The 17,164-nt window shown below is 55.8% G+C and overlaps 1 protein-coding gene across 1 annotated transcript in view; it reads right to left on the bottom strand.

Moving 5' to 3' along the window:
• Nucleotides 1-17,164, bottom strand: part of SDC3 (syndecan 3) — a 38,576-nt gene that overhangs the window by 9,895 nt on the left and 11,517 nt on the right. The window contains exon 2 of the mRNA XM_027518095.1: nt 356-473. Coding sequence (XP_027373896.1) covers nt 356-473 — 118 coding nt within the window. The remainder of the gene's footprint in view (nt 1-355; nt 474-17,164) is intronic.

Raw genomic sequence — 17,164 nt, 5'->3', positions numbered from 1 at the left:
TTCCTCCAAGTGGCCACAACAGTATGAAACCCGGGTTACTGAGAAGCATCTGTGTTCCTTGACAGAGGCTGGAGGTCTGCAGGGAGACCCAAACAGTGCACAGAGAGAGGCAAAGACAGAGAAACTGGGAGTGCTGGGCTCCTTAAGGCCCCGGTTCCACCCCGGGGGAGGACAGCCTGCCCTTTACGTGCTTAAGGTCCAGGAGCTGCTTCTGAATGACCTCTTCCTCCCCCACCCCAGGTTTAAGCGAGCCTACCCTACGAAGGCTCCTCTTCCTTGCCATCAAAACCTCGGATGGGGCACTGGAGAGAGACTGGTACCGCTGACATGTAGGAAAAGGGAAGGGTGTACTTACAGCCGGAGCCCGACCCAGAGTAGAGGTCGTCCAGCTCGTCATCGGGGAAGGAGTCGTCATCCCCAGAGCCCTCGAGGTCCACGGGCCTCTCGAAGTTCTCACTGCGCCAGCGCTGGGCCTGCAGAGGGCAGAGTTGCGCACAGGGCTCAGCACCTGAGGCCAGCGGCCTGGAAACGCCCAGAGGAGCACCCGGCACTCCCCAAGGCCCGGTGACAGTGGAGGGACAGCATCAGATGTGGCCTCCAGAAGCAAACAGGGAGCTGCGGTAGGCCGGATCACCACTTCCTGCCTTGTCAGGGTGCTGTGAGCACGCAGTGGGCCAATATGTGCTGAGCGCACCTCAAAGCAGCAGGTGCTCAGCACAGGGCAGCCCCATCGGCCCCCTTCCACAGCTGAGAAGACTGAGGCCCCACTGCCCCAGGTCACCAGACAGCACGTGATGTGCTGAGACCCAGACTCTGCTAGGGATGCAGTGCCTCGCACCTCAAAATCCCAAAGGCAGGACCATTCGTCCCATCAGACAGACAGAGGTGTTGGGGAAGCCTGGGGTTCTAGGAGGGAAGAAACTTGGGTAACGGGGGAGGGAGAGAAGAGAGTGGAGTTCCTGGCTCTGGCCTTCCCCAAAACAAAGTCAGCTCCCTCCGTCTAAACCTCCCTCCAAAGTATTTCATTGCCCAGAGTCAGCTCAGGGCGTGGATGCCACTTCTACGTCTGCCAACAAGGGTCTCCTGGGCGTCTGCCGGGGTGAGGGGTCCAGCCCTCCAGGTCCAAGACTCTTTCCAGAATCAGAACCTGGGAAGGTGGGGTGCTGTGGCTCCTGGGCCCAGACCATCCCTCCCGCCCCACTGCAACCCCGGCCTGAGAGCCAGCACTAAGGACATCCAAGACAGGAGCGCAAACCTGGATCCAGACTGAGCCCCGCCACAGTCCCTGCGTCCAGAGAGCTTTCAGAGAAGATGAGCTGGTGCTCAGCTCTAGAGGGTTATTAGCACCTGGGTCTTAAACAATTGAACTAGAGAGAAAAAGAAGAAATAGAGCAAGGCATCTCAAGCAGGGGGACCCGAATAAGCAAAGGCTCCAAGGTGAGGAAGTAGAGCCTGTGCCCTCAGAGCTGGGTCTGGGGGCCTCATCCAGGGTCCCTCAGAACCCCTGCAGTCACTGCAGTCCAGTCACCCGGTCCCCGTCTGCTCCTGGAACATGCCTGCCTGGTGTCTCCTGCCTCCTTAACTCATGCTGTTCCCTCCACCTGGAACACTCTTCCCTCCCATCCTCTCATCCTCCAACTTCCCACCAGCTACCTTTCACTCCCCATCCGTTCTTCCGAGAAGCCCTCCTACTTTGAGCTTTCAGAGCATCCATCCGGTGCTTCTGAATTCACATCTCTCACCACTTGTGAGCTGGGCAGGCATGGGTATATACTTCTTCTGTGACTGTGCCCACTCCCAGTAAACTATACCTTGATGGAGCAGGACCCTGTCAGACACACAGTGGGTGTCAGCAAGTATCTGGGAAGGAATGGGCTTGGTGTTGGAGGATGCAATTCCTGGGTGGTGGGGGTGGGGGTGGCGGTGGGTGCAGGACAGGCCAGAGTTGAGTTTGGGGAAGCCCCATCACAGGCTCTCAGGGTTCGGCTGGCAACTTTTCTCTTGGAAACTGGTCAGGTTTTATTCTGACTGCATGTCAGAATGTTGTAAAAACAGTACTCAGCAGTTTAGAAGGTCTGACGTGGAGTCTGAATACCCCTACTGTTTGACTGACATGGGGAGCCACGGAAGGTATGTTAGCAGGAGAGGGGCTAGCTCAGCATCACGACCTGTGCTCAGCCTCTCACAACCCTGTCCCTGACAGCCCCCTCCTGGAGTTCCTGTGGAGCTAGAGAAAGGATCCTGATCCTGGCTTCCAGGCCCAAGCCTCGACCACCTGCTCTAAAGCCCTACCCAGGCCAGGCAGGGCAGGAGGCCAGGGCGGGGAGCCAGGAGATTCCCCCCAGCATACGCGTCACCCTCCCCCCAACACACATACACACACAGTCTCAAAGTAATGAATTAATCAGTATTTACTTGCTACCAGTGAGTCATGGAGTGGAACAATTAGAGTAATTGCTCCGTGACTAATTGCCGGGTCTTCCTCCGTTTTAGACATTTCAGGAGCTCAGAGCAGCTACCATCCAACCTTCCCGAGTTGCCATCTCTGCTCCCACTTACCAGAGGAATAAATCCCCAGGACCCAAAGGGAAGGGGCTAGGTGGTCCCCCACCACCAGCCTTTTGACCCCAGCTTAGCTGGGGTTCCTTGGAGATTTTCTGCTCCATTCTTAGGCCAGCAGCCCAAAGCCAGAGACGTGCAGCATGATGGGGCCTGAGCAGGGGTGGGGCCCAGACTGTTTCTCCCATGCAGAGCATCTTCACTGTCTCTACATCCTTCCAAGCAACTCAGGGAAGTTGAAAGCCCTTTAGCTAGGAGGAAAGGACCTAAGAAGTCTGCAGTCTCAGGGGACCCCCAAACTGGGGTAAAGGTTGGGGGCCAAAATAGGGAGTCTTCATGATTCCACAGTGACCAGCACCACACAGCAGCCCCTAACAACCTGCTCCCAGAAAGGCTTGCACAAATTCAAACCCCCCACCCTTGCAAAGTCACATGAGCCTTGAAATGACATACCCAGAGACACCCTGACACACTCACCTAAAGGCAGCCAGAGAGAGGCAGCCAGAGAGGCGGCCAGAGGGAGGCAGCCGGAGAGAGGCGGCCAGAGGGAGGCAGCCAGAGCGAGGCACCGCGTGTTGGCATGCCTTTGGGTGCAAACGGGCACATACATTGGGGGGGGTGCAGACACTAAATGGGGGCACGCGCGGTGCAGCTCTGAGGCTCAGAAACAAGTATGGAACCTCTTGTGAACCTGTCAGCCTCCACTCAGGTAGCTCTCACCTAGATACTATTCATCCCTAGCTCAGTAGCCATCGACATGACAACCGTTACCATGACGACCATCTCCTCCACGCTAAGGACCAGGAGCTCCAGCTCCCCACAGAGATGCGGGGGGGTGGGGGGGGGGAGGAGGGCGGGGGGAGCAGGATAGGGAGAGATCCTGGAAGAACAGAGAGAATGACAGGGAGGGGGAGGGCGAGGGACAGGATGGGGACAGAGATGCAAGGACAGAGGGAAGCCGGGGGTCAGAGGGGCAGGGGCAGGGGTGACAGGGAGGAGGGAGTGGAGGGAGGGCTGGGTATGCAAGAGAAAGAGAGAGAAGGCAACAGTGGGAGGTGGAGGGAGAGAATTCTCTCACATCTTAATTTAGCCTCACGCTCATCAGACACAAAGCTGGGGAAGGGGCCACCTCAGTGATTTTCCAAATCTGCATCCAAGAGAACATTCTTTCCAAATAATGAGCAGCCCCCGGATCAGGTAGAGGGGGTGCCGGCCAACAACCAGGCACCCCTGAGTTCACCCCAGGAAACTTAACCCTGGGACACCTGAGACCTGTGCGGTGGGGGTGGGGTGCAGGATTCCATCGTGCCCGCACACCCCCCATGCCTAAGTGCCAGCTGTACCCCTCCCTGGGGGACCAGCGCTCACAGGGCCCTCCCAGGAATGCTATAGGGGTGCTGGCAGCAGCTGAAGCTTCCAGGGCTGCAGAGAGGAGGGGGGTTGGGGAAGAGAACCCGGGAGACAGCAGGGAAAGCCTGAAGTCACAAGTACCAGAGGGGGTGATGACAAACAGCCTTTGACCCCCAAACAACCTCTCTATTTGCATAATTCCATGCATAATTAGCATAATAATCTGTACCAATTCCCTTAAAAGAGCACCCAAGTCAAATGCCAGCCTCCCCCAACCTTCTGTGTCCCTTCCAGGTAAACCACACACCCTCCCATGCCTGATAAACATATCCCAAACAAGAGTGCCTGTATGCATGCATGCATGCACACACACACACACACACACACACACAGTCGTGATCCACATTTACCGACCCCAACCTGTGTACCCACAACTCACAGACAACAGCCTAGCACATTCCACTATGGGCTCACCCATTTGCTGCCCTCCAGCTGCACACACACAGACACACAGTTGCACCCCTCTCCTCACCTAATACACCCCACACAACCTCGGCAAGATCCCACAGCCACACAGGTGGCGCACACAGACCCTCCCTATGACCAAGCACTGCTATTCATATTCCCCATGGCAGTGACCCCTTGGACTCTGACCAAACCTCACGACTTGTAAACAACCTTTTTTTCACGCTTGCATCTTCACACTCCCCCCACACACAGAGCCCACTGTGGGGCTGTATCTTCTGCTTCCTGCCACTACCTGTCTGGGCCAAGACACCCACCCAGGGGCTCCCCCAGCAGCGGGGGAAACTCCAAGCCAGCTGGGGGAGCTACTGAGGGTCCTCAGGAGGCTCTAGAGACCAGTGCCCACCCTTGTGGAGGCCCCATCCCAGGTCAGGTGCTGGAAGCACTCTAACCTGTGCCAATGGCTTCAACCAGCACCACCTCCCACAACTTCATTATACCCACTTCGCAGAGGCAGGCACTGACCCCGGGGGTTAGAACTGAGACATGACCATGGGTCCTCAGCCAATGGGTCCTTCCTCCAAACCTTCCAGGTCGCCCCCAATCTGCTGCTCTTCTAGAGTTCCTAAACCTGTGACCCACAGGCCCTGGACAACCTCAGCTCAGAACTACCACCCGCCCACACCATACACATGCTGGCACATGGCAAACACCCCAAATGCTCCCAAATACCCACTGCCCATAAGCTCCACCCATGCGTCCCTGAAAAGGCACCCACGGCACCACACACACGCCCCCCACTCAGAGAACCAGCTACAGGCCCCTGACACCTGCCTCCACTCCCCTCCACACACGCGCACCAGGCACACACCACGCACACTTTCCCTCCAGGGTACCTACAGGCAGGCACACAACACCAGGTGAGATGCGGCGCCTTCCCCAATGGACACACCCCCTGCCATTTCTCCTCACTTGCCCCTCGTCACCATCTCACTTTATGCTGACCCACAGCCTGACCCACGGAAGTAACTCAGGCTCCCTGCCCCGATGGGACCAGCAGTGATGTGAGCTGCCAGCCACTGGCTCTTCGCCACCCCTACCTGATCCTCTCCATAGGGTTTTAGAGCCACTGGGGTGGGTAACTTCCACCACCGTCCCTCTCTAGTGGGGTTGGGAGGAGGGGACGTGTTCAGGCAGAAAGGCAAGGCATCTCCTTCTTCTGGTCCCCAGTCTCCTTCCAAGCCTTCCTTGGAGACCAGAAGTCTAGGATCTCTCATGCCCAGCACCCCCCTACCTACTCCCCCCACCTCATCATAAGCCTGCCCAGAGAAACAGGATAACACAGAGGTTAAACCAGAATGAATCAGCTCCTCCCCTCACTACCCATCGAACATCAGGCAAGCCACTGAATCTCTTGGCACCTCAGTTTTTCCATCTGTAAAATGGGGGTGACAATTGCAGTATGTGACCCGCAGGGGTGCTGTGAGGATCAAAGAAGATCATGCATGTAATAGGCTTAAGGACAGGACCCAACACTGGGAGCTGAATAAAGAAATGTAGCTGGGATTATTGCTAGGTGGATGTTAATATTTCCATTATGAATTCTGAAGATTTTGTCTCACGTAAGCCTCACTGAACTCCTGAGGGGAGTAGAATCAAGACAGTTACACCCAGGCTGCAGATGCGACCATTCCTGCCCAGAGAGCCTAAGTGGGCTTGCCAAAGGCACACAGCAGGGGAGTGCACAGAGAGAGAAAAAATGAGATGCTGGGGGAGGGGGGAGGAAGGGCGAGTTACAGAAACAGACACACAAATTAGGTCAGCTGGCAGGAGGCCAGGAGCCCAGCACCCTGCACAGTGCCAATCATGCTGCAAAAACTAAGAATAAAATCAACTGTAATTAATTCTGCGCGCGCTTCCTTCCCCACATTAGCCAGACTTGGGCTGCCCTCTCCTGTGACCAGAGGGCATGCGAGCAATGGTTGGGGGCCCAGCTTTGGGTTCTTGGGTACTTGGGTTCAAGTCCAGCTCTGCTTACTTGCTGGGAGACCCTGGGCAAGTTACTCAACCTCTCTGAGCCTCTGTTTGGTTAAATAATATGTTTTTCATGGAGCTGTTGTGAGAATCAAGCAACATAATGCACCAAAAGCACTCCTATTGCTCAGCACACAGCTGGCACTTAGTAACTAACCATTTACTATTACTGTGGTACGTCACCCCCAACCCTGACCCCACCTTCAGGCCTGACTGATCACTAAGTTCACTCTCCCTTCTTACAGAGGCGGACACGGAGGCTCAGAGAGGGGATAAGAGAGGGTGGTGGGGAATTAGCCTATGACTCTGCATTCAGAGAGGTGAGGCAATCCATCCAGTGACACACAGTGGGACTTCACACCCGCTCCCGGAAGCAGGGTGGTCTTGACAGAGCCCTCTAGATCCCCAGAGGCTCCATTCCCACCAGCCCCCCACCACCGCCGCCCCCGTCCCCAAAAGTCCCTCAGTCCTGTGAGAACTCAATGCCCCTCACGCTCACCAGCTCCAGCCCGGAGACCCGGAGCGTCACCACAGGAATGTGGGCCGGGGCCAGGCTCTGGGCGGCAGGACAGCCAAGGGGGTAACACAATGGAGAGTCCAGACCCGGGAAGGGGGACGCCTCGGTGTCCACCCCGCCACCGTCCACAGCTGCTCTGGCTGGAGACCCAGCAGCCGCCACATTTACTGGCTGCCGGAGGGGTGCAGGGCACAGAGGCTGCGTCGGTGGGAAGGGGCCACGGACCCCAAGTCCCAGGGAGCAGAGGGGCCTGGGGGAGGAGCAGGGGGCACAAAGGCTGAGAAGGCCCCTCTACAAACAACCAGCACAGCCCAGACACACGCCGGGTCCCCCACACATCTCCCCACCTCCTTTATTCCGAACACTCACCCCCAAATCTCCCGCAAGGGTAGCCTAGAGGATAGGAAAATAGCCCTTTGGGTCCCTCCCCTCTCAGCCAGCTGCTCTGCAAAGAGACATCTTGAGAGCAGAGCCTCCCCACGCCACAGCCGCATTCCATCAGCTCCATCACCTTCTCCACTACCCACCCCTGCGCTCCCAACCATCCTCCCCAGAACCCCCTCCCCACGGTGGCAATATTCCTCATCTACACCGGACCAGAGAGCGGGCAGCATCCTGGCTCAGGTGACCACAGCCTCCCAGACCCAGACAAGCCACCCCCCACCCCCCACCCCCCTACCCCTGTCTCTGCCATTTCCGAGTCTCATTTGGAAGTGAACCAGGGCTTGGAGCTCTAAGCTGCCTTTCTGATTCGGACACTCTGGGTGTCCAAGAATTCAGCCCTTGGGTCAAAGAGAGCCAGGGCAGTGTTATTCATAAGAGAGAAAGTGAGGAAATAACCTACTTTCCCAACATCACGGGACTAGTTAAAGAACTTAGGAAACAACCATGACGTGGAATATTATGCAGCTATCAATAACTGTGTTTTCACAAATCCACACTGTCTAATCAGGTCGTTAAAAGGCATAAATGCATAACAAAAGGGTTTTTTTTAACTCATTTCAAAGAATATGCAAGGACATGGGGAAATGTACACTCTGGTTGTCAGGAGGCAATGCGGCATGACTGTTGATAGGATCATACAAACAGTTCTGTCTCTCAATACCTGGGTGACCTTGGACAGGTACTTAACTGTCAGCCTGGTTTTCCCACACAAAGATAATAACCACCTCGTGGGGTTCACTGTAACAGACTTAGGGTGCCCACACATTAATGAATTACTCGATAAATGTTGGCTATTTAGTACTATGATCATCATTAAGTTTAAAAAACAGGTTAAAGGGAAAATATGTAGAACTTGATCCTGGTAATGAACATTACCAAAAGTTCATTTGGCAGTGAACTCAATACCAAAGTGTATTTCTAAACACTGAATTCTACTAAAGGTTCCCAGGGGGCTCTCTCTGGGTGGTGGGATTATAAGTAGTTTTTCATTTCTCACTCAGGATCTGTTTGAATTTTCCAAATTTTCTACAATAAATTCAGAGTACTTTTGTTATTAGAAATAGCATGCTCTGAGTTCCCCTGTCTGCTGTTCCCTGGTTCTCTGAAACTCCTTGGCCCCAGTCATTCTGCCGAGACCCCTGTTGGGGCTGGTCATGAGCTACGAGCAAACAGAGGAACCAGCAGAAAGGAAATGAACACAAAAGCCTCCGAGGGAGCTGGCAGGCTGGTGGCCCAATGCCTACAGAGCTGCGTCTCACTGCAGACTGGCTGGCTTGGCAGGGCCCAGCTCCCTCCCCCGGCATTGACCGGCAGGCAGCCACGGTTGGCTTACAGCTATCGGAGATCAGACATCTCAACCAGAGGCCACCCGCCAGCTTCTTCCAACAGCCTAGTTCCCACCCTGCCAGCCCCAGGCCCTCTCCGTTGTCACCTACACCAGGACAGAGGGTGACAGCACAATCTGGGAAGAGCAGCCTCCTCCTCGACCCAGGCCTGGGACGCCCCTGTCACCGCTCCATCCATCAGGCCGCCAGCCCTGTAGCGTCACCCTCTCAGCCACCCTGACTCACCCTGCTCAATTATTCCTGTCCCCAGGCTTGTGTCTGAGAGCAGGACCACCCACTGAGGCCCCCACTGCCCAGCCCGCATGCTCCTCCCACACTGAATCCTTTGTGGATTCCCTCCAGGCCTCGCACATGCTATTCCTGCTTCCTGGAACACTCTTCCACAGCTCTGCCCAGCCAGCCAGGACAAGCAGTACGTTTTATGAAGCATCTCCTGGGTACCAGGTACTATTATAGATACCCGGGCTCCTGCGAGCCACAGGACAGGGACACGCTCAGCAAGCTCTGGCAGCTCAAATACTGCCTCCCCTGCGAGGCCACCTCCTGCCAACCACCTGCCTGTTCTGAAGTGGGAAGTCCCTTCTTGTGGATCTACCTCCACTGAGTTGTCATTTCCGGGGGCAAGGGGCCACAAGCGTCTCCCGTCACTCCAGTGGGCCCCTTCTACCAGACCTCATGGAACCCACTAGGCCACCCTGGGAAGCAGATTCTACTGTCCTCATCTACAGATGAGGAGACTGAGGCTGTTAAGCCACCAGTAGGGACACAATGGGATTTTTTTTTTCCCTGACCATGAGCAACAGTTATAGCTCCCACAGAGGGTGCACGCACTTAATATACACACCTGGCCTCATTTCTCTTCACGAACATCTTACCAGTAGGGATTATTAGTCCCATTTCACAGATGGGCAAACCAAACTTCAGAGAAGTGAAACAACTAGCCCAAAGTCACACAGCAACTAGGGCCAAATATGAACCCTGGATTAGCTGGACCTGCACACCTGCCTCTACCCCTCACCAGGAAGTTCCTCAAGGTGGGGGGCAAGGAGCAGGGGCAATGCAGGAAAGCTTCAGAGTCTACACACCGCCCCCCACATCCAGCCCAGCACCCTACACACAGAGAGACAGACTAGGAATGAGAAGAAATGGAAAGTAAGTCCTGTTCCCACGACAGGTGACCCAGCTCAGGTGAGCATTCCACCCACCACCCCACGACTCACCAGCAGGTGCCCCTGGGATTGAGTCTCCAGACTCTGCAACTGACCCTGCCAACAGACTCAGCCCTGGCAAACATCTCCTAGACTGACTGACAAAAACCCATCCTGACTTCCAGAGAGCCCTGGTCAGGTTCCATCACCTCACTGGGCCTCAGTCTGCCCCCCCACAAAATGGGATGATGATACCCAATGTACCAAGACTCCAGCTGTGACACGCTGAGCAGTTACCAGGCAACTAGTAAGTATTGGGGCATGACCCAGTGTTCCTGCTCAAAGCTCACCTCCTCAGAGTGGCCCTCCCTGACCCCCAGCTCCATCCACATAACCTCCCCACATATCATCACTCTGTCAACACCAGGCTTACTCCTCATAGCCCACCACAGACTGAAATTAGCTTGTTTATTTATTGACCTTCTTGTCTAATGCCTACTCCCCCTCGAAAAGATCCTGGGGGCAGTGGCTGGGACACAGTCAGCCTCCATCAATAGTCATTCCCTGAATACTGTGAATGGGATCATCCCTACAGACCCACTTCACCCATTTCTCTAATTACTATAGGCAGGGCCCTCTCCTCTGGCCTCCGTCTCCTCATCCATAAAACCAGATGGGTGGACAAAGTTCTCTCCGATCCCTCCAAAAGCCAACCAGGGCTCCAACTCATCTAGGAGGAGGGAAGAGAGACAGAACTGATCCCAGCTGTTTGTCATAAAATGAACATGCAAATTATATGCAAAACATGCAGAAGAGTAGAGTGGAGCCTGCAGTTCTGGTCCCTTTACAACCAGGCGTGGGCTGGGAGGGCTGGAGCATTTACTGAGCACCCACTAAGCGCCAGGCCCCTTACGGACGGGACCAGGCAGAATGGGCCTCCTTACTCCATAGACTCAAGCCAGTCAACCTGCTGGAAGTGACAGAGAACTCAGCTGGCAAAGTCAGGATGGAGTTGAGGGGAGCAAGGCAGGTGGGATGGGGAGCTTGTAGTAGGGGAGGGACTGGGAAAGCAGAGAGAGACCCCAGTGCAGTGTGTCTGGTCCTCACCCCACAGAATGAGACCTCAAGAAACGCAAGCCCACAGGGCACAGGGTGCTTCTGCCCTGTCTTAAGGGCCACCTGAAGCCAGAGGCGGAGGTCGCAGGGACTTGGCCAGCCCTGGGGATCCTCTGGGACTCCAGAAAACCAGACAGACCCTGCCAGTGCTTCCAGCTGTGCTGGGACACCGTATCGCTCTGCCATCCCCCTCAGAGCCGCCCCAGGCATACACTAGGCACACACCACACACACACGAAATGTGCCCATCCGGGAGTGAGTGTGCAGCCTCCTGAGGAGTCTGGCTGTGGTCTCCCTCACCCTTCCATTTGCCAGGGTATTTAGAACCAGCACAAACTCACACACGGTGGAGATGCAACTCCCTACCCCCAGCCCAGGATGATTCCCCTGGCTTCTGAGCGGCTCCATGGGATAGAACAAGCTAGGCTCCATATGAGTCATGGGGACCTCAGGGGCCCTCAACACCATTGCCTAGACAAGAAACTGAGGCACAGAGCAAGGAGTCAGGAAAAAAAACAGGAGGAGGCCTGCCTGGGCCACATTTGCTGCCAGGGCCACTGTCAGCCCAAGATGACACGTTGTGAGATTCGCCCCAGCCCTCACCCTCATCTCCTGGGTCCTAGGAGACAGGTGGGACCTCATCTCACAGTAAGCAGGGGCTTTGAAGCTAGACTGCCTGGATCCAAATCCCAGCACTGGCCCTCAGCAGTGTGTGACCCTAGGCAAGAAAGTACACCTCTCTGAGCCTCATTCTCTTCTACAAAATAAGCAGTGATAGCACCAATCTCAAAGGGTTGGAAAGATTAAATGAAGTGATCCAAACAGACAGCTAAAGCCTAGCTACCTCTCGGCTGGGTGACCTTGGGGCAAGGTGCATGGCCGGAGCCTCGGTTTTCCCATCTGCAAGTGGGCCAACAGGATAGCCCAGAAGGTCATGAGGACTGAAGCAAAGGTTCTGACACAGAGTCTGCGGTCAGAGCACAAAGAGTTCTTTCTCTTTCCCTCTGCACACAGAGGCCCCGTGATTCCTGACCGCCCTCAGCTTCTCCCCTTGATAATCGTGACCTCCTGTCACTAAGCGCACGGAGGTTTTGACAGCTATGGTGCTGTTAAATCTTCTAAACAACTCAAGGGATAAATTTTCTTCTCAATTTTGCAGTGAGCACCCTGACTTGTCAAATACAGGTGTTCTATAAATACCTGAGGCATGAATGGATGCAAGAATAATGTGATCAGAAAGTCAGAAGATAACAAGTAGTGGTGAGGATGTGGAGAAGTTTGAACCCTCAAGTACCATGGTGGCGATGGAAAATGGTTCCGTCACTCTGGAGCACTGTCTGGCAGGTCCTCAAAAGGTTAAACATAGTTACCACCATATGGCCCAATAATTCGACCCCTAGGGCATATGTTCATACATCCAAGGGAAGTGAAAACATATGTCCACACATTTTAAAAATATCAGCATTATTTGTAACAGCTAAAATAACCCAAATATCTGTCAACTGACAGAAGAAAAAAAAGTGATGTGTCCAAATAATGGCATATTATTCAATTAAAAAAGAAGTGAGGTCTTGATACGTGCTACCACATAGATGAACCTTGAAAATATATGCTGAGAGAAAGAAGCCAGTCACAAAAGACCACATGCTATATGACTCCACTAATATTAAATGTCCAGGATAGGCAAATCCACAGAGACAGAAAGTAGATTAGTGATTGCTCAGCATTGGGTGATTGGGGGGAATAGGGAGTGATGTTAATAGGTATAGGGCTTCTTTTAGGGGGTAATAAAAATGAATGATATTGGGGGTGGTTGCAAACTGTATATACACTAAAACCCCTTTAATTATATGTTTTCAATGGGTGGATTGTACAGAATATGAGTTAAATCATAATAAATCATAATAAAGAGAAGAATGAATGTATGATGGCCATTCAGAGAGGGTGAGATACTTGCCCGGGGTCACACAGCAGAGCCTCGACTCAAATGCTTAGATGGCAGAGGAGGTGAGCCTTATCCTGAATCACCTCCTCACCTTGTTTAGTAAACCCTAACTAAGCCCCAGGTTAGCCTCCCCAGCCCCGACCTCCGAAGGGCAAACACTGATTCTGCAGACCACAAGTGGGACAGCCCCAGCACAGCAGCTGCCTCCCCTGCGCTTGTCAAAGGCTACTTTGTCAGGTGGGGCCACTGGAAGGGGCAGGCTCAGCCAAGAGTGACCCAGCGGAGGCAGACGGCCCAAACGCAGGCTGGCTGCCACCTGCATTGCTAGACCCAGTGTCCCCAGCTCCAGCCTTCGGTGGTGCCGGGATGTCCCCACTTGGACCCTCTGGGCACGTGGTTGGCCCCTGGCTGCCCTCAGGAAGAGACCTGAGGATACGCCCCTGCCAGGGAAGGGGTGAGGAGGACGGAGGGTCCCAGCGGCAACGAGTCTGAAGATGAGTCCGTCTGCCTCTGCCCGTGTGTGTCTGTCTAGGACTGTGGGAGGACAGACAGGTCGCGGGGCCCACCCCACGCCCCGTCCCGCCCTGCCTGCACGCGGCTCCCAGGCACCCGCCTCCCCCCAGCCCAGCTGGCAGCCGCCAAGCCCCAGGCTGGTTTCCACTCCCTATTCGCTGCACAGAGGGCCTCTGACAGGTGTTTGGCGTCCCCCAAACCCCAACCAGGATGAATCCAAGTTTGAAGCCCACGCTGCCTGAGTTCCCAGCCTCCAGTTCACCACCTCGCCATCCCCATTCCCTGTCTGGTCACTGAGAGGGGAGGAGGGCCCCTCAGAGCTCAGGCTGCAGGGCAGGGGGCCACAACAAACCCGGAGGGTGGGGGGAACCAGGAACCCCATGGGGACCCCCCCCAGCTCTCTGTCTCAGCTGTGGGTTCTCTGTCTCAGCTGTGGGTGGAGGGAACCAGAGAAAACCCCAGCATCCCCCTGTCATCGCCCCAGCATCCTCACCAGCTTCCTACCAGTCCAGGGCACCCTGGTGTCCAGCCAACCCATCCCCAGGCCCTGCCATAGGCTCTGCCCCGCTCCTGAGTTCAAATGAAGTCCAAACACCCACAGGGTTCTAGGGACCCTGAGTGCCCAGCCCTCATGAGCCCCACAATCCAAGAGGGAGACACGTCCTCCTCTTCTCATTTAAACATGACTCCCAGGCCAAAAACTCCTTCAGCTGACCCATCAAACCCTCTGCAGGCAGGCTCAGAGGTCCTGTTCTGGGCGTCTGCCATCAGAGCCCCAGTCATACCAACTTGGTCCCCCTCCACACAGCGGGGGCTCCACCACGACCAGCCCCACACCAGAGCAAGACCCCAGGGACGTCCAGATGAATGCGCCCAAATGGTCCAGCCCTGGAGCCAGAGCAGACAGAGCCGTGGGAGAAAGGACTGGACTGGAAAAGTCAGGCTCACAGATGGACACGTGGCAAAGGGCTGTTCCCAGGACCAGCTTGCTCCCCAAACCCCAGGTGGCTGTCACCTCTGCCGTGACAGAAGCCTCTCATGACCACGGCCCCCACGATGACCGCTACTGGCCGCCAGCTCTGGGTGCAACAACATGCTGGCTGGACTCTGAGCCAAGGAAACCCACATTCTCAAAACCACCCCACAGCTGCCCAAGGTCACCCAGCTGACGAGCAGTGGTCAGAGTCTGAAACCAGAACCACCCTCTTTCCGCCATTATCACAGCCACCCCTTAGAGACCCACACGGACACATCCAAGCGGGCCAGGCTAGGAGGACTCTGCCTGCACAACCTCAGTGCCCCTCTATGGCACCCTGGGCAGTATGCATGGCCTTCCCTCCCACGGCGCGCTGGGGACAGTCTCAACTCTGAGCTGTGGCCCACACTGACCCCTCCCAGGCTGCCTGACCTGACAGCGGTTCTCGACAGGAGCACTGCAGACGCCGGGGTGGGACAGTTCTCCCAGCCCTGTAGCAGCCCTGACCCCCACCCAGTAAATGCCACCAGCAGCACCCCCCATACTGTGACAATCCAACGTGTCCTCGTGCACCTCCGAATGCCCCAGGCGCGGACACCTTCGAGGCCCAGCTCAGCCCCCACTTCCTCCCCATCCCACCCTTGTCTCACCCTTCCTCCCCACTCAGGACCCCAAATTCAGCATCTCCCAGTTGGGCCTCATTTTCCTGCTTGGTCCAGAAGCGCTCCAGCCAGAAACAGGGTTCCCAGAGGTCAGAATGCCCAGAAGGCTTCCCACTGAGACCCCAGCAGGCAGGTGGTTAAATCAAGGGACTGCCTTCCCTGGTCTGACACAGCTGTCACTCTCCCTGGAGACACACCAGCCACACCCCTGGCTGGCCTCCTCAGCAGGTCTGCACCCCAGGGTTGGTAAATTCCATGTAACCAAGTCTCAGATGGAACCCAAGCTCTGAGCTCTGTGGCATCCCTGGAGGTCAGGCAGAAGACACAGCTCTGCGTCCCCTGCACCCGCCCCCGCCCATGCCTTAATCACCTCTAAGGAGGCCGGCTGACCAGCTGCCCCTTTGGCCTGGGCTTCCTGGACTCTGGGATTAAGAGCTGGGATTAAGGACGGACACATTCCTGGTAGTTTAGAAGCCCAGCAACCCATGTACATACGTGTGTGTGTGTGTGCACGCGCGTGTGCAGGCAGTCATGAGGAGGCACACAGGTGGCACTCGAAGGGGCATTTCTGGGCAGGCGTGCAGCTGCATTTGTGCGCACACACCTTCAGGCTGTCTTGGGTGGGCTGAGATGCCTGAGATGTGGGCCTAGATGTGCTCTTGTGAGCACAAGGGCTGTCTCTGTGCGTGGTTCACGTGCACTAGGGGGAGCGTGTATCCCTGTTTCTGAGTGCCTGCATGTGTCCACATACATGGGTCTGTGTCTCCACACGTGTGTGCAGGACAGGTGTGTGCTCTTCCACACACACAAATGGGTCTGCATGTGCTTCCACCCGTGCATCAATCCCCCTACCCTGAGGTGGGAGAGCATCCCCTAACTTCTGCTGTCCTCCTGGGAGCTGCTAATACCCATGGCCACCCCAGGTCTTGGAAGCACGCCCCCTTACAGCCGAGAAAGGGGGCTACTGATTCCCCTAGCCTCACATCAGAGCCACCAAAACAGCTGATGGCAAAGGAGCAGCCACAAACCTCCTTCCTACCCACGGGGACCCCTGGGCCCCTCGTGCACCAGCACACACACAGAGCACCACACGCACCCACAAACCCAGCCCTTCACCCGAACCGAGAGAGAAATGTGACCTTAGATCCACACAGATAAAGGATCACCCGGGCACAACCACAGCCTTGCACACAGCCCCCAGACACAGACTGGATCTGAGATTGTCCCCAACGAGTGCTCCAGCTTCCCGCCTCACGGAACAACAGAACTCAGCCAAGCCAGGGCTCAGCTCCCTGGAGGAGACGTTCTGCCTCTCACTGCTGGGGATCCTGAACATCCAGGCTCCGTCTCTGGGCACCACATCCTCACCAAAACAGCGCGACCAGGGGCTCACTTCCTGTGGCCCTTTGTCCAGGAAACTACGCTTCTGGAGGGGAGAACAAAGGGAACGGGATGGGGTGTGGGGTTCCTGGGCCCAGAGGGTGCGGAGTCGAGTTGCCCCTCTTGCCCTGACCCTAAACACCTCTCGGCCCCCAAAGACTCCTGTCCCCCTTCAGGTCCTACCCTCTCTGGGTCGCAGTCAGAGAGATGGGAGGTTCCAGGGAGGGAATGAGGCAGAGCCCTCGGGGGAACCAGGGCAAGAGGAGGGAGACAGAAAAGGATGGAGGGAAGGGGAGGTACATACAGTGGACAGACGGAGAGACAGAGGAGGGGGTGGGCAGGAGATGGAGGAAGCCAGGAGATAGAGGAGAGAGCAGGAGGAGCTCCCATAACCAAGCCTGAGCCTTGGGTAGTGAGGCAGCAAGTGCCCACTGCTCCCCACTGCCAGCCCCCGCTCGCCTCTTCTCCAGGCTTGGGGATCACAGGAGCAGGGCGCTGGGGAGAAAGGAGGCGGTGTGACAGCAGGGGAGAGCCATGAGGAGGCTGAAAAGAGGAGGGAACAATGTAGCAATGTCTGAATTGAGGGAAAGGAAGGAAACATAAGTGTGAGGCCCACCAGGGAGATGATGTAATGGTCGGGCAGCTGCTGCAACCATGTATCCAGGTGAGGGCTCCAGGGACTTAAGGATGGAACCCTGTGGGGAGCCAG

The sequence above is a fragment of the Bos indicus x Bos taurus genome, chromosome 2 (genome assembly GCF_003369695.1).
Source record: "Bos indicus x Bos taurus breed Angus x Brahman F1 hybrid chromosome 2, Bos_hybrid_MaternalHap_v2.0, whole genome shotgun sequence".
Classification (NCBI taxonomy): domain Eukaryota; kingdom Metazoa; phylum Chordata; class Mammalia; order Artiodactyla; family Bovidae; genus Bos; species Bos indicus x Bos taurus.
The sequence above is the reverse complement of the archived record's forward strand: the minus strand, read 5'-3'. Positions and strand labels throughout refer to the sequence as shown.